This window comes from Balaenoptera physalus (genome assembly GCF_965194825.1).
Source record: "Balaenoptera physalus genome assembly, chromosome: 20".
In the NCBI taxonomy this organism is placed as follows: domain Eukaryota; kingdom Metazoa; phylum Chordata; class Mammalia; order Artiodactyla; family Balaenopteridae; genus Balaenoptera; species Balaenoptera physalus.
The window spans coordinates 49,875,039-49,897,922 of NC_138901.1; the positions used below are offsets into that span (position 1 = coordinate 49,875,039).

Genomic DNA, 22,884 nt, shown 5'->3' on the forward strand with positions numbered 1-22,884 from the left:
TATAATTGCTTTACAATGGTGTGTTCGTTTCTGCTTTACAACAAAGTGAATCAGTTATACATATACATATGTTCCCATATCTCTTCCCTCTTGCATCTCCCTCCCTCCCACCCTCCCCATCCCACCCCTCTAGGTGGTCACAAAGCACCGAGCTGATCTCCCTGTGCTATACGGCTGCTTCCCACTAGCTATCTATTTTACATTTGGTAGTGTATATATGTCCATGACACTCTCTCACCCTGTCACATCTCACCCCTCCCCCTCCCCATATCCTCAAGTCCATTCTCTAGTTGGTCTGTGTCTTTATTCCCGTCTTGCCACTAGGTTCTTCATGGACTTTTTTTTTTTTTTTCCTTAGATTCCATATATATGTGTTAGCATACTGTATTTGTTTTTCTCTTTCTGACTTACTTCACTCTGTATGACAGACTAACTCCATCCACCTCATTACAAATACCTCCATTTCATTTCTTTTTATGACTGAGTAATATTCCATTGTATATATGTGCCACATCTTCTTTATCCATTCATCCGATGATGGACACTTAGATTGCTTCCATGTCCTGGCTATTGTAAATAGAGCTGCAATGAACATTTTGGTACATGATTCTGAAATTTTTTAGTGCCCACGTAAATGCAGTTTTGCCAGAAAGAAGAGGATTCTCTATGACCAACATGGACCATTTTCCTGTTGGTATCAGATAAATCAAAATCAGATGGATGGAAAAGAGGCTTTCTTTTTACTTTAACAAATTCAGTTGCAAAAACAGATCACAATTTTCAGTAAAAATATTTTCAATTTTTCCCAAATAAATTAGAAGTGGTGAGAAAATTTTTGTTCCATGTTGTCTCTTGTTACCTTGCCTGCTATTGACAAAGCTGTCACCCTTTCATTGTCTTTTCACATTTCTTGGGAAAGCCAATTTAATTTGCCAGACTGAAATGAAAAGATAAATCATGGTACGACTTCTTATCCTTGTTCGATTGAGAATAAATTTATTCCAGAGACCTTGTTTTAACCGTAAATTGCCAAAATAACATCACCAAAGTAAATATTTTTAATTAAGAGAACTATTATTAGAGTAATATAAAAATGAACTACAAGTTCTTCCCAATTTCGGAGAGAGAAGTCTTCTCTAGCAATGTCATGTTAAAATATAACTTCTCCCATTCTTCTACGTGATTGGAGACCTCTTTTTAAAAAATCCAAACCATTGTTATTTCCCCAATTCTAAGATGAACAGTTTTCTTTTTGCACTTCTGAAAGCAAGATGCATCTTACAGGTGATGGATATGTCTATGATCTTGGTGATGATGATTTCACGGGTATATACTTATTCCCAAACTCATTGAATTGTATATATTAAATATGTACAGCTTTTTACATGTTAATCATACCTCAGTAAAGTGATTTTTTTAAAAAAGATGCATCTTACAGTCAATGTGTACATTAGTAAAATAATATTTTTTCCTCTCTTCTCCAACCCCTAAAATCTGGGGTTTTTTTCCAAAATCTGTTCTTAAATCAATAGTCTCTTATGATTGGTGGTTTTCGATAATTGAAAAAAAATGCTATATGCACTTTATAAGCAAATCACCTAATATAAGATGACAAGAAAGATGAAATTAAGAGAATTTTTAAAGGAATATCAAATTAATGAAAATAAGCAATCAAATAAAACTGAGTAAATTTCAAGATTAAAAATCATTTCATGGAACCAAGAATTTTTTATATTTGCAAATGTTAAAATTTTATATTTGTAAAATTTAAAGTTAATAAACGGGCTTCCCTGGTGGCGCGCAGTGGTTGAGAATCCGCCTGCCAGTGCAGAGAATATGGGTTTGATCCCTGGTCTGGGAAGATCCCACATGCCGTGAAGCAACTAAGCCCGTGCGCCACAACTACTGAGCCTGTGCTCTAGAGCCCGTGAGCCACACCTACTGAGACCACATGCTGCAACTACTGAGGCCCACGCACCTAGAGCCCGTGCTCTGCAGCAAGAGAAGCCACCGCAATGAGAAGCCCGCGCACTGCAATGAAGAGTAGCCCCTGCTTGCCGCAGTTAGAGAAAGCCCGCACGCAGCAACAAAGACCCAACACAGCCAAAAGAAATAAATTAAATTAATTAATTAATTTAAAAAAAAGATAATAAAGACAGTTGGATACTCTTAAGCTTTATGAGTTTCAGAACATTTTAATAGAATATATAAAAGAAACATACATTACAACAATACATGAATAAAAATTCACAATAATTGTGGAGATATTAAAACTTTTTTTGGAAATACCTTTATTGAGATAATACATATACTATATTTATTTCCTATGGCTGCTATAAAAAATGATTACAAATTTGGTGGCTTAAAAAACAAAAGCAAAAATTTGTTCTCTCACAGCTCTGGAGGCCAGAAACCCAAAATCGTTATCACTGAGCCAAAATTAAGGTGTCAGCAGGGCTGCACTCACTCTGGAGGGTCTAATGGAGAATTTCCTCTTCCAGCTTATGGTAGCTCCTTGCATTTCTTGATTGTGGCTACATCACCAGTCTCTGCCTCTGTGGTCACATTGCCTTTTCCTCTTCTGTCTGAAAAATCTCCCTCTTATAAGCATACATGTGATTGCATTTAGAGCCCATCCAAATAATCCAGGATAATCTCCTCATCCCATATAACTTAATCAGGGCCACAAATACTTTTTTCCCATATAAGGTAATATTTACAGGTTCCAGGGATTGGGACCTGATTTCTTTAAGGGCCGTTATTCAGCCTCCTACACACCTTATAATTCACTTATTTAAAGTATATAATTTAATGGTTGTTAATACTTTTACAGAGTTGTAACCATTAAAACAATCCATTTTAGAACATCTTCATCACCCCAAAAAGAAACCCCATACCCATTAAGCTAGTCATTTTCCATTTCCCTCTAAACCTCCAGCCCTAGGCAACCACTGATCTCTTTTCTGTCTCTTACAGCTTTGCCTATTCTGGAAATTTCACATGAGTGGATTCATGTGATATGTGGTGTTTTGTTACTGGTTTCTTTCACTAAGCATAATATTGTGAAGTTGTAACATGTTTCAATACTTCATTTCCTTTTATTGCTGAATAATATTCCTTTATATGGACATACCACATTTTATTTATCCATCCATCAGTTGAGCTGTTTTCACTTTTTGATTATTGTATAATAAATAACACTGATACAAACATTTGTGTATATGTTTTTGTGTGAACATGTGTCTCAGTTCTCTTAGGTATACTGTATACCTAGGAGTGGAATTGCTGGTTCATATGATAACTCTATGTTTACCCTTTTAAGGAACTGCCAGCCTGCTGTCCACAGTGGCTGCACCATTTTACATTCCCACAGTGAATAAGGGTTCTAGTTGCTCCACATCCTTGTCAACACTGGTTACTCTCTGTTTTTTGGTTTTGTTTCATTGTTTTGTTTTTTTAATTATAGCCATCCTTGTGGGCATGAAGTGGTAGCTCACTGCGGTTTTGAAATGGATTTCTCTGATGGCTAAAATGATACCGAGCATCTTTTCATGTTCTTATGGGCCACTTGCATATCTTTTTGGAGAAACGTCTACTTACATCCTTTGACCATTTTTTAATTGGGTTATTTGTCTTTTTATTATTGGGTTATAAGAGTTCTTTATTCTAGATACAATCCCTGGTCAAATCTATATTCACAAATATTTTCTCCTATTCTGTGGGTTATTTTTCATTTTCTCAATGATGTCCTTCAAAGCAGAAAAGTTTTTTTTGTTGTTGGTGTTGTTTTTAACTTGGCTTGCAGGATACTAGTTCCCTGACCAGGGATCAAACCCACCCCCTTGGCAGTGAAAGGGCGGAGTCCTCACCACTGGATGGCCAGGGAATTCCCAAAAGTTTTAGTTTTTTTTTTTTTTTTTAATGTCTGAAACATTTATATTAACATATTTCCATACATATTTCCATACAAATACAAATATAAGATTTTTAGAAATTTCATATAATGTCTGAAACATTTATATTAACATATTTCCATACATATTTCCATACAAATACAAATATAAGATTTTTAGAAATTTCATGTAATGTCTGAAACATTTATATTAACATATTTCCATACAAATAACCCAATGAAAGTTTAGTATTAGTTGTTTTGTTTGTTTGTTTTTTTATACTGCAGGTTCTTATTAGGCATCAATTTTATACACATCAGTGTATACATGTCAATCCCAATCGCCCAATTCAGCACACCACCATCCCCACCCCACCGCAGTTTTCTCCCCCTTGGTGTCCATATGTCCATTCTCTACATCTGTGTCTCAACTTCTGCCCTGCAAACCGGCTCATCTGTACCATTTTTCTAGGTTCCACATACATGCATTAATATACGATATTTGTTTTTCTCTTTCTGACTTACTTCACTCTGTATGACAGTCTCTAGATCCATCCACTTCTCAACAAATGACTCAATTTCGTTCCTTTTTATGACTGAGTAATATTCCATTGTATATATGTACCACATCTTCTTTATCCATTCGTCTGTTGATGGGCATTTAGGTTGCTTCCATGACCTGGCTATTGTAAATAGTGCTGCAATGAACATTCGGGTGCATGTGTCTTTTTGAATTACGGTTTTCTCTGGGTATATGCCCAGTAGTGGGATTGCTGGGTCATATGGTAATTCTATTTTTAGTTTTTTAAGGAACCTCCATATTGTTCTCCATAGTGGCTGTATCAATTTACATTCCCACCAACAGTGCAAGAGGGTTCCCTTTTCTCCACACCCTCTCCAGCATTTGTTGTTTGTAGATTTTCTGATGATGCCCATTCTAACAAGAGTGAGGTGATACCTCATTGTAGTTTTGATTTGCATTTCTCTAATAATTAGTGATGTTGAGCATCTTTTCATGTGCTTCGTGGCCGTCTGTATGTCTTCTTTGGAGAAATGTCTATTTAGGTCTTCTGCCCATTTTTGGATTGGGGTGTTTGTTTCTTTAATATTGAGCTGAATGAGCTGTTTATATATTTTGGAGATTAATCCTTTGTCCGTTGATTCGTTTGCAAATATTTTCTCCCATTCTGAGGGTTGTCTTTTCGTCTTGTTTATGGTTTCCTTTGCTGTGCAAAAGCTTTGAAGTTTCATTAGGTCCCATTTGTTTATTTTTGTTTTTATTTCCATTACTCTAGGAGGTGGATCAAAAAAGATCTTGCTGTGATTTATGTCAAAGGGTGTTCTTCCTATGTTTTCCTCTAAGAGTTTTATAGTGTCCAGTCTTATATTTAGGTCTCTAATCCATTTTGAGTTTATTTTTGTGTATGGTGTTAGGGAGTATTCTAATTTCATTCTTTTACATGTAGCTGTCCCGTTTTCCCAGCACCACTTATTGAAGAGACTGTCTTTTCTCCATTGTATATCTTTGCCTCCTTTGTCATAGATTAGTTGACCATAGGTGACCATTAGTTGACCATAGGTGGGTTAATCTCTGGGCTTTCTATCTTGTTCCATTGATCTATGTTTCTGTTTTTGTGCCAGTACCATATTGTCTTGATTACTGTAGCTTTGTAGTATAGTCTGAAGTCAGGGAATCTGATTCCTCCAGCTCCATTTTTTTGCCTCAAGACTGCTTTGGCTATTCGGGGTCTTTTGTGTCTCCATACAAATTTTAAGATGATTTGTTCTAGCTCCGTAAAAAATGCCATTGGTAATTTGATAGGGATTGCATTGAATCTGTAGATTGCTTTGGGTAGTATACTCATTTTCACAATGTTGATTCTTCCAATCCAAGAACATGGTATATCTCTCCATCTGTTGGTATCATCTTTAATTTCTTTCATCAGTGTCTTATAGTTTTCTGCATACAGGTCTTTTGTCTCCCTAGGTAGGTTTATTCCTAGGTATTTTATTCCTTTTGTTGCAATGGTAAATGGGAGTGTTTCCATAATTTCTCTTTCAGATTTTTCATCATTAGTGTATAGGAATGCAAGAGATTTCTGTGCATTAATTTTGTATCCTGCAACTTTACCATATTCATTAATTAGCTCTAGCAGTTTTCTGGTGGCAGTTTTAGGATTCTCTATGTATAGTATCATGTCATCCGCAAACAGTGACAGTTTTACTTCTTCTTTTCCAATTTGTATTCCTTTTATTTCTTTTTCTTCTCTGATTGCCGTGGCTAGGACTTCCAGAACTATGTTGAATAATAGTGGTGAGAGTGGACATCCTTGTCTCGTTCCTCATCTTAGAGGAAATGCTTTCAGTTTTTCACCATTGAGAATGATGTTTGCTGTGGGTTTGTCATATATGGCCTTTATTATGTTGAGGTAGGTTCCCTCTACGCCCAATTTCTGGAGAGTTTTTATCATAAATGGGTGTTGAATTTTGTCAAAAGCTTTTTCTGCATCTATTGAGATGATCATATGGTTTTTATTCTTCAATTTGTTAATATGGTGTATCACATTGATTGATTTGTGTATATTGAAGAATCCTTGCATCCCTGGGATAAATCCCACTTGATCGTGGTGTATGATCCTTTTAATGTGTTGTTGGATTCTGTTTGCTAGTATTTTGTTGAGGATTTTTGCATCTATATTCATCAGTGATATTGGTCTGTAATTTTCTTTTTTTGTAGTGTCTTTGTCTGGTTTTGGTATCAGGGTGATGGTGGCCTCATAGAATGAGTTTGGGAGTGTTCCTTCCTCTGCAATTTTTTGGAAGAGTTTGAGAAGGATAGGTGTTAGCTCTTCTCTAAATGTTTGATAGAATTCACCTGTGAAGCCATCTGGTCCTGGACTTTTGTTTGTTGGAAGATTTTTAATCACAGTTTCAATTTCATTACTTGTGATTGGTCTGTTCATATTTTCTGTTTCTTCCTGGTTCAGTCTTGGAAGGTTATACCTTTCTAAGAATTTGTCCATTTCTTCCAGGTTGTCCAGGTTTGATGAAGTCCAATTTGTCAGTTTTTTGTTGTTGTTTTTGCTTTTGCTTTTCGTGTCATATCCAAGAAACTATTGCCTAATTCAGGGTCATAAAGATAAGCTCCTAAGTTTTAGAGTTTTAACTCTTACATATATGTCTATTTAAATATCTGATCCTTTGAGTTCATTTTTGTATGTGGCATGAAGTAGCAAAACTTTTTTTGAAGTATTTGATAAGTCAAAAAGGCAAAAAATAAATAAGGATATAAAGAACCTATTATATTATCAATAAGACATTATATAAGTACGTATAGAACTTCAATCCCTATAGTGACCCTGATCCAGTTTTCATGGAATATTGATCAAAATTTATCATAAATAGACCACCAAGAGAACTTTATATAAGTTTCAAAAACTAGAAATGTGACATGTTACATTCTCTTATCGTTACGTAATAAAACTGGAAAATAAACAAATTTTAAAATTATGTAAGCCCAATTATTTGAAAATTTAAAAATTATTTAGTAATTCTTAGGTCAAAATCTTACACCTGACTTTATGGAATGCTACTAAATGTTTACTCAGATGAGAAATTGTAGTCTTTTTTTAAAAATTTTTAAATTTTTATGGCTGCGTCAGGTCTTAGTTGTGGCACATGGGATCTTCGGTGAAGGATGCGGGATCTGTCATTGCGGCAGGCGGGCTCTTCGTTGCGGTGTGTGGTCTCTCTAGTTGTGGCGTGCAGGTTTTCTCTTCTCTAGTTGTGGTGCGCGGACACCAGAGCGCATGGGCTGTGTAGTTTGTGGCACGTGGGCTCTCTAGTTGAGCCGCACGAGTTCAGTAGTTGTGGCGTGCAGGCTTAGTTGCCCTGCAGCATGTGGTATCTTAGTTCCCCGACCAGGGATCAAACCCACGTCCCCTGCATTGGAAGGCGGATTCTTTACCACTGGACCACCAGGGAAGTCCCCCAAAATTGTAGTCTTAAAAAATGCAGTGGGGTGAAGAATTTTAAAAACACAGATAAATATAAAAATAGAATAACAATGTATATATTCCCATAACCTAGGATTAATTCTTGTTAACACCATGGAATATTTTTCTAAGGAAAAATTATTTGGCTTTGTAAAAATTATCATGACCAAAATAAGAATTAAGACAACTCATAAAAGTACAAAGATGGGGATTTAAAAATTATCATAAGTTTCTTACCCAGAAATAACCATTGTTACCCTTAGGTGAACATCATTTAAAACAGCTTTATATTTTATGTCTCAGTAGATAGAGGAATATATAGCAATGTAGATGATCATAAATTCTGTTAAAATTTTTAATTACTTTAAATAAAAAATTTTAATTGTACTTAATTCCAACAGAAGAAAGAGAAACTGAATTAAAAGTAAGGGAATTATTGAAATTGAACATATCTTCACAAAAATTATTCTAAAATCATTCCAAGAAAAGACAATATGATAAAAATCAGAAAAGCTTGCAGTCATTTTTTTAAAATCACATATTTCAATTATAGAAATAACAGTTGACACCCCACTGTAAAAGATGAAGTTGTTTAATGTTTCCTCATGTGTTCCTATCTTTTTTCTTGTTATGTCTCCCAAGTTTAGTTATTTTATAATTTTTATTTTATCCAGATTTATATCATTTACTTTCTCTTCTATAACTATAGTTCCCATAATTGATTAATCTTAGTCTAATATTCAACTGGATTTGAGGTTCACTTCCTGTTCTTTTACAGTGGCTTTGCTATTCCTGAGTTACTTATTTTGATTCATCTCTTAATTAGCTAAATTTATTGTAAAGTTTTTTCAGGAAGGTCTCAAGGGTGCTATATTTTCTGACTTCTTTTATGTTGAAAATGCCTGCATATTGCCTCTAAAGCTATATGTTGGATGGGTATACTGTATTTGGGTCACATTTTCTTTTCACTTCAAAATATTATGGACATTGTTCAATTATTTTCTGGTATTGAATGTTGTGAACTCTGTCAGTTTTACTTTTCTCCCTTCATTCGTTTTAATTAATTCAACAAATATGTACATATACCTAATACATATATACATACACACATATCGTATATGAATACATATATGTATATATCCATATATGATATTTATCTATTTGTGTGCATATGTATATATGTAAATAAATCCATACAATTAAAGGAGAAAGTGGGTAAGGGTGATATATGTACATACTTAATACAAACTCATTAGCATTCTACATAATACCTTTGTAGATGTATATATCTATATATATATATGTATGTGTGTATATATATGTGTATATAAATAAATTTTTGTTTTAATGGGTGGTTTGGGCTATTAATAATTGTTTTTCTGACATTTCCCAACTTCTCTTCCTGAAATGCAAACAGCATATCTTCAGGTACTTTCATTAGAGCGAAGAGCTGTTATGTCAACAGAAACCAAGAAAGTATTTCTTGTATAGAAATATTTATTGAAAATGTTTAATGATCTGATCAATAAATCATTGAGACATGACATCTGACATAGAAGTAGTGTTGAGAACACTTGCATTTTTTTATATTTATTTTTTATGAGGTAACATTGGTTTATAAGGTTCATGTGTACAACACAGATGGAATACTTGCTTTTAAAGAGATGTGCTTTAAGGTTATTTTGTCATCACTCCCTGAAACTGGAAGAAAATCAAATTATAAATGTTGGGTTTAAAGTCAAGCTATTACACACAGGTGCCACTCAATGGAGATACTATGCCATGCAGTTGCCCTCTAATTGTTTTAATGAGCAGTGTAATTAGCATTCAGGTTGGAGCATGTTTGGAGAAAGTGGAGTCACTGAGTAATAATTAATATAGAGAAAAAGACAAATGGAGAGATTGAATGGTCACAGATGCTTCCACATGCACATCATTTTCCTAGCATGTCTGTTTTTTGGTGGTTAAATGAATAGATGATGATCTTTTTGTTGACTTTTACCTCTCTCTCTTTTCATCTGTTTTATTGCAGTAAATGAAGATCTAGAGTAACTATTTTAGAATATTTACTTCTAGTCTCTTAGTCATTAAGTATATACTGACTGTTTATTCTCTGTGCTAGGAAAGATGTCAAAATTAGAGTTGTACTTCTTACCCTTAAGGACCAAATAATGCATTACTGCATTTCTGTATGGGAGTATGCCTATGGCTATATGCAGGCATTTATGTCCGTGTGTATGTGTGTGTGTGTGTGTGTGTGTAGATGCATGCAAACATACACTGGATAAAACCAGAGTAGGATACAGGGAATGGAAGGATCAAAATATAAGCAAATTAAGGACAGACACCACAAAAAGACAATTAGAAAGCAATGAACAGGTGCAAAACATTATGAATTATATTATTATATTATTATATTGCTGAGGGATGCATAGTAAAAGAAAAATGAGACTTCAGTGGACCAGGTTTGATGTAGGAAACTCATCTGGTGTTCATGAGTGTTAAATTTCTTCCACTTGCCATGTATCTCCACCTTGTATCTCCTTACTTTATGTTTAATGCTCTTAAACATTAAGAACAATGCTTTAAACATTTATATATTGACAGGAACAATTTTAAATGTAAAATATGCTAGTTTATTTGAGATTGTTTTGTTTTGATTATAAGCTAAATATTTAGACATATAAGAAATATGTTTTGGGAGAGTGTCAGGCTTGTTTTAAATTCTCAGAACACTCTGGTTCCCAAAAGACAACTCCTTCTAGGAGACAAAACTTACCATTTGTATCATTTTAATGCTGGGGCTGAGTTGTTCAAGTAGATATTGTGTTCTCTATACAAGTTTGAAAAGGAACACAAGTCTTAACCCTTAGATTTCAGTGGGCTCCCATTAGCAAAACTAATTGCATTGTCTTGTGTTCAGGCTAGGAGTAAGTAGGTGCTGATAGGCAGCTCCTTCCTGAAGTTCCCAGATTTCAATCTTACAGAAGATCTACCCTTTCATTTCCCTATCTGAGTGGTTAATTTGTTTATCAACAGAAGAAAACCATTTCAAGTATATTTGCTTTATCTGAACATCACTAATGTGTTTATAGAAAATGTAGTTAACTTTTTAGGTAGGAGGGTTCTTTTTTAATTTCCTAGACTTTTTGAACTCCATGAATTCCCTTTGTTTTGGTAAAGAATTTCCTAATAATCTGTTTTAAGAGAAGTCTGAAAGATAAGTATGTCTAAATTTTTCTTGGTACATTTTAAGGCAAAGATTACCTTGAGCTGTCAAAAAGTGCCCATAATTTTTTTTGATAATAGTCCCACAAATGGCTGTATGCCCCTCTCCAAAAAAAGTTTCTGTAGGTTGATTGGTTGTTTGGAACTTGAAACCCATTTTCCAAATAGAAGTAATATTTTATATAGTGGCCAGGGTCCTTGTTTTCAAAGTTCCTGAAATGGAGTTCTTAATAATCATTAAGTAACTATTTCTGTGGGGGAAAGTGCTACCTGAAGAAGAGGGCATCACCATGCACTACCAGGGAAAGGAACTTCCTTATTTCTAATCCATTGGTGATGACTATATACAAGACCTTTAGTATGACAAGGTTCATGGAGTAAAGGGTAAGGATGGCCTCAGGTAGAAGAGAGCCTCCAAAGACCCCACAGTGAGGAGCTGAAGGAGGCTGTCCTCTCATCAATGCAGATCATCCTTTCCCACCTCTGGGGTCCAGAGATTGACACACTTCTATTTCTACTGATACTAGCAATCGGCCCTTGACTGATGGATGTTCTTTCCCTGATGCAGTTTCACAGTTAGTCCCCTAAACCAGGGGTCCCCAACCCCCAGGCCACACAGCAGGAGGTGAGCAGCCGGCGAGCCAGGGAAGCTTCATCGGCCGCTCCACATCGCTTGTGTTACTCCCTGAACCAACCTCCCCCCAACCCCCCCGCCGTGGAAAAATGGTCTTCCACAAAACCGGTCCCTGGTGCCAAAAAGGTTGGGGACCGCTGCAACTGTTGCCTCAAAGTAATACTAAGTATAGATTTCTCAGACAAGAGTGAATCCTTTTAAAGAACTATTCTGTAGGGGTATGTGGCCTACTTATCAGTTCTGCTCACTCTAGGCACCAGAATCTTGACTCAGATTGTCATTTGTGTTCACCATTCCCAGTTATTTGTAACAAACGTTTAGGTGTTCTTTATCTTGTAATTATCTAAATACAACAGAAGGATCAAGAATGGGTGAATGCATACCACAGAATAATAACTCTCTATATGGTTTGCTTTATGTTTGTCCCAGTGGATTGGAGATGGAAAGATGCCACAGGCACAACAGCTGCAAAGTTTCGTTTACAGATACTTACAGAGAAAGTTTGTTATATAAAGCAGGATACAACACAGCATGCTTCCAGAGGATCCCTAGAGTTCCCCGCAGGGATTAGACTATTGGCATGAATCAGAGTAGAGGGTTTCAAACCATCCTGGTTTGCCTGGGACTGAGGGGTTTCTCAGTATATGGGACTTTCAGTGCTAAACCAGGAAAGTTCCAGGCAAAGTGAGGCAGTTGGTCACCCTAATTGAGGAGTTTGCTTTTCTTTGTCCTTATCTCCCACCTGATCATTGTGGAAACTCTGGCCACGTATCTACCTGCTCACCAAGGACAAGTGAAAACAACCCAACACCTTCCTGTTTACTGTGGACCTGGCTAAGGTTGAGGGTCAGTTTCCCAGCAGCATCCTTCAGTAGACATAGGCTTCAAGCAATCTGAGGTCTACACCTGAATTATAAAATGGGCTTAAGAATAATTATATTCAAAACTGCAGTTTACTATACAGTGGGATTCAGATGTTAAGTTTTGATTCTGCCACACTGAGGAACCAGTGTATCCCTTGGCCAGGTGTAAATAAGGGCCAGGCCTCTGCCTAGACTCTTTTTTGGGATTCTTTGTTCTTGCTCCAAAGTGGTCTGCTTTGAGATGGTCACTTCCTTATGCTCAGTTGTTTTATATCAATCAGACAGTCTGAGGCCTTCAAACTGACACAGCTCAAAGTTTAAACTTTAAATAGAGAGGCTTCATCAGCTGTACCCAAAGATTGTACTTTAACATATTCTACTAAGTCCAGGCTGTGCATTTTCCTTGAAATGGTATGCATCCGAGTGGCTTTCTATTCTCTCTAGTTCAACTGTATTTTGTAATTTTTGTTTGTTTTGTTTTGCTCATTTTGTTTTCCATGTGCTTTGAGCTATGGCAGAGAAGGACAGAAGATGGAAGAATGATGGCTCTGGGGGAGGTAGAGGCAGCAATATGTTGTGAAACTACCTGAGGAGACCTTAGGAGGAAACAAGGGAATTTTAAGCCAGGGAAATGGGAGAGCCTATGGTAAACTATCCTCCAAGTTGGTGTGTGTCTTCCCAGGTCGTCTTCAACTGTAAGAAACACACAAATCAAGGAACTGTCTGATCAGCAATTCCTTATTGTTTGTATTAGTTTGCTAGGGCTGCCATAACAAAGTACCATAGACTGGGTGACTTAAACATCAGAAATTTAATTTCTCAGTTCTGGAAGCTAGAAGTCCAAGACAAGAAATTGGCAGGGTTGGTTTCTTCTGAGGGTCTCTCTCTCCTTGGCTTGTAGATGGCCATCTTCTCCTTGTACCTTCACGTGGTCTTCCCCTCTGTAAATGCCTGTGTACAAATTTCCTCTTTTCTAAAAAAATTTTTTTTGGCTGCACCGTGGGGCATGCAGGATCTTAGTTCCCCGACCAGGGATTGAAACTGTGCCCCCAGCAGTGGAAGCACGGAGTCTTAAACAGTGGGCTTCCCTCCAGGGAAGTCCCAAAATTTCCTCTTTTTTAAAGGGTACTAGTCAGATGAAGGCCCACCCTAGTCACCTCATTTTAATTTAATTACCTCTTTAAAGACCCTATCTCAACATACGGTCACATTCTGAGGTACTGGGGGTTAGGCCTTCAACACATGAATTTTGGGGGCACACCACTCAACCCATAACATTGCCTAAGCCACCTTTCACCAGTATGGGTTAGACTGTGTGTTTCAGTCTGTCAATTTTAGTATTATTGGATATTAAATGAGGCCTTTGTTCAATTCATTTGTTAAGCAAAGTTTTTAAAGATCAGAACATTTTGCTGCTTTGTTGAATATATAATTAGCATTAATTGTTTTTAAAAGTTCCCTGTCTGAGACTGGAAAGCTAATTTTCTGCCAAATGCTATATGAACATATCACTTCTTCAATGATAGATAGCAAATATAATATGTGTATTTCAATATTCTATAGTTCTTGCTTGCAGACATTTCTGAAAACGTTATTTACTACCAAGGCTTCCAAACACAATTTGGAAGTTAATACCTAACATAGATAGTTTCCAAACATAGTTTTCTTCCTACTGCTCTCAGATCACCCACTTCATCAATCTTCCAGTATGTCTATAATTAAATAAGTGTGAATCCCAAGGCTGTAGAATCTAACAGTAGCTACCAACCTGTTAAGTGTGACATTTACTGCATTCTCAACATTTTGATTTTCCTGTCAGAAAGGAAAATCCTAGAATTCATTACGTTGGGATCCAGCACACACAGACAACTTGATTAAGTACAGTTCAAATGTTTAACAGCTCACAAAGTGATTAAACTGAAGGATATTAGTAGCTAATCATATTCTTAAATTCATCTAAGCAATTATTTCAGGACTTATGGATATTAATTGACTCATTCCTTGGGAGGATGTGAAAACACAAAAGCTACCATATGTTTTCATTTTTTCTGTTTTTACAAGAGATACTGGCAAACTGCTATAATTGTTCTATTTGGAATTTGATTTGTAGTTCAGTTGGCATCTGGTTTTTCTTTCATGTCATATAGCCCATGCTTACAGAACATGCTCACTCAGAAAAGCCATAGGCTATAAATCTAGAATGTTAAATGTCTCTTGGAGAAACAGTTAAACTAATTCTTTTTTTTTTTTTAAAGACAGCTTTCCATCTTTATTATTATTATTATTATTATTTTTAAATCTTATGGCTGTGTTGGGTCTTCGTTTCTGTGCGAGGGCCTTCTCTAGTTGTGGCAAGCGGGGCCCACTCTTCATCGCGGTGCGCGGGCCTCTCACTATCGCGGCCTCTCCTGTTGCGGAGCACAGGCTCCAGACACGCAGGCTCAGTAATTGTGGCTCACGGGCCTAGTTGCTCCGCGGCATGTGGGATCTTCCCAGACGAGGGCTTGAACCCGTGTCCCCTGCATTGGCAGGCAGATTCTTAACCGCTGCGCCACCAGGGAAGCCCCTTAAACTAATTCTTGATTTAATAGCATTCCCACAGCCAGAAAATTCATATGGCTTTGAGGTCAATTCCCAAAAGCTTAATACAAAACAAGATGAATCTTTTCATGAATCAGTAATTTTTATTTCAGCATTAGAGCACTGAGCCACAATATTGCCAGAAAATGTCAATTATTCGGTAATTCTACCTTATCAGTAATTTAGAAAAGTACCTACTATTCAAGCAAAAAGTCATTAAGGATTGAACAATAGGATCTTAGAATACTGGTATAATTAGGACCAGTTGCCTTAGACCATCTAATTCAAACTTAAGTGAGTTTGAGCATAAGAATCACCCAGAGGGCTTCTAAAAACAGATTCTAGGTCTCACTCCAGAGTTTCTGATTCAGTAGGTTTGGAGTAGGGTCCCCAAATTTGCATTTCTAACAAGCTCTCAAGGGACCACACTTTGAGAACCACTGATCTCATTGAGTTTTTCCTTCTAAAATACGTATGTCAGCTGAGAGGACTTTTATTTTATAAAGAAAACCTTCTTGATCAATTTCTTACCTATCTCAAAAGGAGACAAGAGCGATGGCTGCAGAGAACTTATTGCGTGAAATACCTATACTGTGTACATATACAGGGTCCTCTCCATGACCCAGTGAGATAGCGACTGTGGTAGCTATTAGGGAACAAATTAAGGAACTGAGAAGTCCAGCGACTCATCCAAGGTTACTCAGCCAGTAAATATGAGAACTGGGATTTGACCCCAGACAAAATGTGAGGTATTAACTGTATACTATTCTGCTTCCCAAGTAACAGAAAAGAACTTAATTGTGCTCATTAATCCATCAAGAATAATGACAATTAGGTGGTTTAGGCAGTTAAGGAAATGAAATATTTAGAAAAGCTCCTTTGCTGTGCTTTAAATTTTCCTCTTTTGATCTCTAAGCCAGTTGAATGATGGTTTATGATTCATTAGCATGGATTCAAGCCTAATATAGCTCTTACATAATACATCCTAAATTTGCCTATATGATATTAATGAGGAAGTGAAATATCGACTATAACCTTCATTTCAAAGATTATGTCAATGAAATATGCCAACTAAATGTTCCATTTCAAACAAACTGTATTAGTTGTTATTCTTTAATTGTAAGAAACAGAAACCAACCTGAGCTAACATAGCTGAAAATGCAATGTGCAGAAACCAAAGGCAGGAATTTGTTCTGGCTTCAGGAAGAGACTAGAATAGGGAGTTGGAGAACATCAAGACTCTTTTCTCCCTGCTTTTTGTTTCATCTGTCTCTGTGTACAGACTATTCTGCATCCTTAGTTCACATGGAGAAATCTGGCCTCCCAACAAATCTTAAGTTTACATTCACAGGTCCAGCCCCTCTCAGAGATCAGTTGGCCATTCCCCAGTCCTAATTCTCAATTCGCAGCATAGAGAATCTGAATGAGTTTGTTTAGGATAAGTATCCTCCCATGGCCCAATCATTTCTAGCTATGGAAGCAGGGTCATTCAGTACAAATTTGACTGCCACTGTGCTTGGGGCAGAGGAAGAAATCATTGACTTGTGAGGTAGGCTAACACTTAAAGAGGAGTCCACTCAGAAACTCTTCCAGTGGTTGATACACTGCTCTCTATCACAAGATACTTACAGTCAGATGTAGATCAAGATTGTAATGTTCCTGACCTATCAAATTAGCAGAAATGTGGAAAGCAATACACACTGATGATGAGGTTGAAGAGAAACAGCCACTCATACATTAGTGGTGGGAGTGCACAAGGGTACAAGCCTGATGTCAAAACCTACCAAAAATACAGATGCGTTTACCTTCTAAGCAAGCAATCCCACTTCTGGGAATCTATTCAACAGGGCTCAAGAGGAATAGCCCAAGAGCATAGGTGTTTTCAGATTCTAGACTTTCAAAAGATAAATCAAATCATGGACAAAGGATACTTTATTGCAAAACCAAAAGATAAAAAACCACCCACTCTCCCATCCCTTTACTCCAATAATTAAATGTAGCCAGTCTTGGAAAACACATGCTCTTATATCCCCTACATCAAAAGAAAAACTACATTCAATTTTTAGAGCTATTCATTTATAGGCCACATTTTATGACTGCTGCTATTTCATACTGTGAGGTTAAAACTGCTCCCATATAAAACTGATGTGATCTAGAGGGAAATTGTTCCAAAAATATCTAGTCCCGCTTGTATATGGTGTTGGGGACTGTATTGATCACCTCTCTCTGCAGCATAGCCTTGTATAATAACACTAACATGAAAATACTTTATCTAAGTGACAAGCAAATGATATGGAAAAAATTGCAGTCAATAATTTCATGCACATCAACTGAATCCTTGGAAAAAATCCAAGTAAAGAACATGGTTTTAAATCAATCATTTATCCTCTTTTTCTCCACAGTTCATCTCTTCTCACATTGCAGGCTTTAAAAGTGAAATGTTTGAGGAGCTCCTTAAGCACCTTTGCCACTGTGCAGATGAATTCAGGGAGGTTATAAAAACTGACATGCGGAGACAGATGTTTGCTGAACTATTCTTGCATTGTGACTGTGGGAAGGTAAGGTAAGACCCTTAAAGCAGTGCTTCTCAAACTATTTGTTATGAAGGACCCGTTTTTAGGTTGTTGTTGTTGGTGGTGATGTTTTTAATATCCAACCTGTTGTGGACTGGTAATGAAAATGGATTACTAGGAGGGAAAAAGGACATACAAAATACAATTCACGTTTTATTATCAGATTCAAATCTGATTTATTATCACTTTCTCAAGCTGCTATATCATTCTAGATGCTATTCTCAATTTCTACCTTTCTCATCACAGATTACCTCTCGAGTGGCACTGTATTTCATGATTTATAACTTGTCCCTAAGTTTCTTTCCCATTCTTAAGAATGGGTTGCTTAGAATTGTTTTTGCTTACTCTCTTTGCTGGTGGCCTCCTATAGAAAAGAGCTGCTGGGAATAGAAAGCCTACCACATTTTATTCTGCTTCTTAAAAACAAGAAACATTTATATCAAAAAGTATTTCTAGAAATAGGATTTGGGAAGGCACTAGCGTGCCAGGATACCAAATGGATTTGCAAAAATAGATACAAACTTTACTGAAATATATTTGTTTATGAACCTTATATTTATTTGTTTGTATCCCCATGTTCCTGAAAAGATTTAAGGAAGCTTATAAGAATAGATAAAATGCAACAAAATAACATAGATTAAAAGTAGGATGGGGCTTCCCTGGTGGCGCAGTGGTTGAGAATCTGCCTGCCAATGCAGGGGACACGGGTTCGAGCCCTGGTCTGGGAAGATCCCACATGCCACGGAGCAACTGGGCCCGTGAGCCACAACTACTGAGCCTGCGCGTCTGGAGCCTGTGCTCCGCAACAAGAGAGGCCGCGATGGTGAGAGGCCCGCGCACCGCGATGAAGAGTGGTCCCCACTTGCCACAATTAGAGAAAGCCCTCGCAGAGAAACGAAGACCCAACACAGTCATAAATAAATAAATAAATAAAAGAACGTGAATTTCTTTAAAAAAAAAAAGTAGGATGAAAGAAGAAAAAAATAAGAGGCAGGATACTAAGTGAACCTGGGAACAAAGCCCAAAATGCATACCAGAATGACCTAAATATTTGCTCTGGTTGTCTACAGGTCTGAATCTAATCTTCCTAGTAGTGAATGTGAAAGGGAAACATGACGAAACACACTACTGACAATGCTTTTAAGATAAATATAAACTGGAGCTAAGAAGAAGTGCAGAAATTTGGGATAAAAAGTATAGTCAGGAGTTTCTTCTGAAAGTCCCCATTAAAGGGGCCCTATGTGATGAAGTGAACATCTTTATGCTGGACTTATAATAAGTGAAAAAATGACTTTATTAGAACAGTTTCTTTTTTTTTATAATATATTTATTTATTTATTTATGGCTGCGTTGGGTCTTCGTTGTTGCGTGCGGGCTTTCTCTAGTTGCAGTGAGTGGGGGCTACTCTTCGTTGCAGTGTGTAGGCTTCTCATTGCAGTGGCTTGTTGTGGAGCACGGGCTCTAGGCACATGGGCTTCGGTAGTTGTGGCACGAGGGCTCAGTAGTTGTGGTTTGCGGCTCTAGAGTGCAGGCTCAGTAGTTGTGGCACACAGGCTTAGTTGCTCCGCGGCATGTGGTATCTTCCCAGACCAGGGCTCGAACCTGTGTCCCCTGCATTGCAGGTGGATTCTTAACCACTGCACCACCAGGGAAGCCTGGAAGTTTCTTAAAACCACCTTACATGTAGGTAAATGATACCACACCTGACTGCAATTCAGAAAAAGCAGTTCTTAAAGGAGCCAATGCATTACAGTCTAGGTTCTCAGATACCTGCTAATTTGGCTTAAGTCAGGAATATATTTTATAAAATCTGAAATGTCTATGTGTCTTTCAGGCAATCCTTGAAAATTGTTTCTTTTAACAGAGCTAATAATAAATATTGGGTAACATGGGTCAAGATTTTACTCCCTGACAAATGCCTGGAGAACAACTATCCTCTGTTGGCCAATTTAATACCAACTCATGTGTAGTACAAATCATTACCTCACACAGTGGGATATCCCACACAGTGGGATAATATTTAGAAAAATAACTCAGGTTTGCTTATGCTTTTTGCTTTTCTTCCCATCATTCAAAGAGTAGTTATGTGCTGATCTTCGAAGGAAGGTAGATACAGTCTAGAGTAAAGAAGTTAATTGAGTTTCTGAATATTTTCAATGAGGAGCTGAGACAAGAGTTCAAAATCCTCTACTTTCAATTGAAAATTCTGGGATCTTGAGAAAGAATGGAGAATCATAGAGTGAAGAAGAATGCAAAATATGACATCAAAGCACTTCTTCTGTCAGTGGGAAGTTGTGACCAGCTGATGGGAGAAGGAGGTTGGAGGGGATGTGACTACTGCTTAGGGGTTGCCTGGATCCCTAAGTCAGAGTTAATATCTGATATTACACTCTTATACCCCAACCAGGGTTGTATGTTGAAGGCAACACTGTAGACACTTAGAAATTCCAAGTAGGTTGAGGAGAAATTTAAGAACACCAGGGCTTATGCATCATTTCCTGGGTGTAGCTCAGAGACTACAAGCTTCATTGAGAAGTCCTGAATGCAACATGGCACTAAAGAGGAAGGTTAGCCACTGCAGAAGGAGGGGTCTAGGTGGATGAGCCTGAGGGTAGTCCCACTCCTGTGGCTAGAGGAAAGATAATGAGTGTTCCTAAATACCTGTGTGTAAAGGGGGTGGGTGTGCAGAGAAGATGACAGTAAAAGTTCTGGAAGTACCCCCAGGAAGTGTCCAACACTTGAAGTTGGGACAAGGAGAACCATGGGCATTAACAAAAAACACCAAAAAAAAAAAGGCCCACTTCCAAATGATTCAGTGGGATGAACTCCATATGGTCAGAATCAACAAGTACTACTGGCACTGAACTAATTGCCCCTTTATTTGATGGTAGGACACTATGTAAGCCCCCAAAGAAAAATGGGCAAAGGATATGAACATAGAATATGTAGAATCACTGCATACTCAACAGATGAGCAAAAACATTTTAAAATGACAATACTGAAAAATAAATAAATAAAACAAAATGATAATACCTATTGCTGGTAGGGATAGAGGAAAAGTATTTTCTCAAACATTCCTGGTGAAAATTTAATAGTATAGTATCTTTGTAAAGCAATCTGGATATACCTATTTAAATAAAAAATACACACATCCTTCAACCAAGTGATCCCATTCCTGAAATTTTTATCCCAAAGAAATAAAAGCACCAGTAGATAGAAAATACATGTACAAGGATGATTCCTGTGGCACTGTTTACACATGAAAAAGAGAGAGAGAGAGGGAGAGATAAAGGGAATGTTTATCTGTAGGGAAATGTTTTTTAAATGATGGTACATCTACATCTTGGAATATCATGCAGCCTTTATACAAATTGAATAGATCTACACCAGCTGACTTGGAGGATTTTTATACATTATTAATGAGTGAAAAAAGTAAAAGATGGAGAAATGTTTGTAATAATATCCCATTTTTGTAAAGCAAACAAGGACATAAACCATATGGGTACATATACATAGGTACACATGTTTGTATATCTATAGCTACCTGAGCCTAGAGAAATGTTTATAACAAGACACGTAGTTAACTGGAATGAGGCTCAGGATCCACCATTCAGAGTGGTCCTTAAAGGCAGAAAGTCTCCTCTGAGATATTTATTAAGTTGAAGTTTTCAGAATTAGGTACAGCATTAAAAAAAAAAAGCAATACTAGTTCTTAGTCAGAGGATGCTATTAAAAATATATATTGGGGCTTCCCTGGTAGCACAGTGGTTAAGAATCTGCCTGCCAATGCAGGGGACACGGGTTTGAGCCCTGGTCTGGGAAGATCCCACATGCTGCAGAGCAACTAAGCCCCGTGTGCCACAACTACTGAGCCTGTGCTCCAGAGCCCGTGAGCCACAACTACTGAAACTAGTGAGCCACAACTACTGAAGTCCACGCACCTAGAGCCCGTGCTCCGCAACAAGAGAAGCCACCGCAATGAGAAGCCCGCACGCAGCAATTAAGACCCAATGCAGCCAAAAATAGATAAATTAATTAATTTTAAAAATACATATATATATTATATATATATATACACATATATATATATATGTATATATATATGGAGCCATGCTTTGTTGAGTGAGGAGCAATGATCTTTTAAGTGTTAACCAGGATCTTGAATCCACAGTGCCATCCACTAGCTTCTTGTTTCAACCAGCCATGTTCCAAATTGAACCCCTAGAGATAAAAAATATATATATATGTGAAATTAAGACTTTACTACATAAGATTAGCATGAAATTAGACACTGAAGAAGAAAATATTAGTAAACATAAGGACATAGCAATAGAAACTATCCAAACCGAAGCAGAAAGAGAGAGAAAAAGAAAATGCCTGAGTGGTTATAAAAGACTTTTCTCCCCATTTAAAATGTTATTTAAATGATCATTTACTCTTTGAAGCAAAACTAATAATGTATTGTGAAGTTTATAATATATGTAGAAGTGAAATGTATGACAACAATAGCAAAAATAATGTATGGGAGAAAATAGAAATAAGTTTCTTACATTAGGCATAAAGTATATAATATTATTTGAAAGTAGACTGTGATAAGATAAAGATGCATAATGTTAAATTTTATAGCAATTACTAGAAAAAAGAGAGGCATAGCTATTAAACCAATTGTGGCAATAACGTGGAATATTAAAATATAATCAAAAGAAGGCAGGAACGGGACTTCCCTGGTGGTGCAGTGGTTAAGAATTTGCCTGCCAATGCAGGGGACACGGGTTCGAGCCCTGGTCCGGGAAGATCCCACATGCCATGGAGCAACTAAGCCTGTGTGCCACAACTATTGAGCCTGAAAGCCAAAATTACAGAGGCTGCGTGCCACAACTACTAAAGCCCGCACGCCTAGAGCCCCTGCTCCGCCACCGCAACAAGAAGCCCGCGCACCACAGCAAAGAGTAGCCCCCGCTCTCCTCAACTAGAGAAAGCCCACGCGCAGCAACGAAGACCCAACACAGCCAAAAATAAATAAATAAATAAATTTATTTTTTAAAAAAGCAGTAAAAGAAGCAAAAAAAATAAGGAGAGAAAGAGGAAGAGGAAGAAGGAGAAGGAGAGGGAGGAGGAG

At 37.1% G+C, this 22,884-nt stretch overlaps 1 protein-coding gene across 3 annotated transcripts in view; it reads left to right on the plus strand.

Moving 5' to 3' along the window:
• Positions 1-22,884, plus strand: part of EFCAB5 (EF-hand calcium binding domain 5) — a 136,950-nt gene that overhangs the window by 59,622 nt on the left and 54,444 nt on the right. For all 3 annotated transcript variants that reach the window (XM_082443393.1, XM_082443394.1, XM_082443395.1), the window contains exon 9: positions 17,595-17,750. In XM_082443393.1, the coding sequence (XP_082299519.1) occupies positions 17,595-17,750 (156 nt within the window). The remainder of the gene's footprint in view (positions 1-17,594; positions 17,751-22,884) is intronic.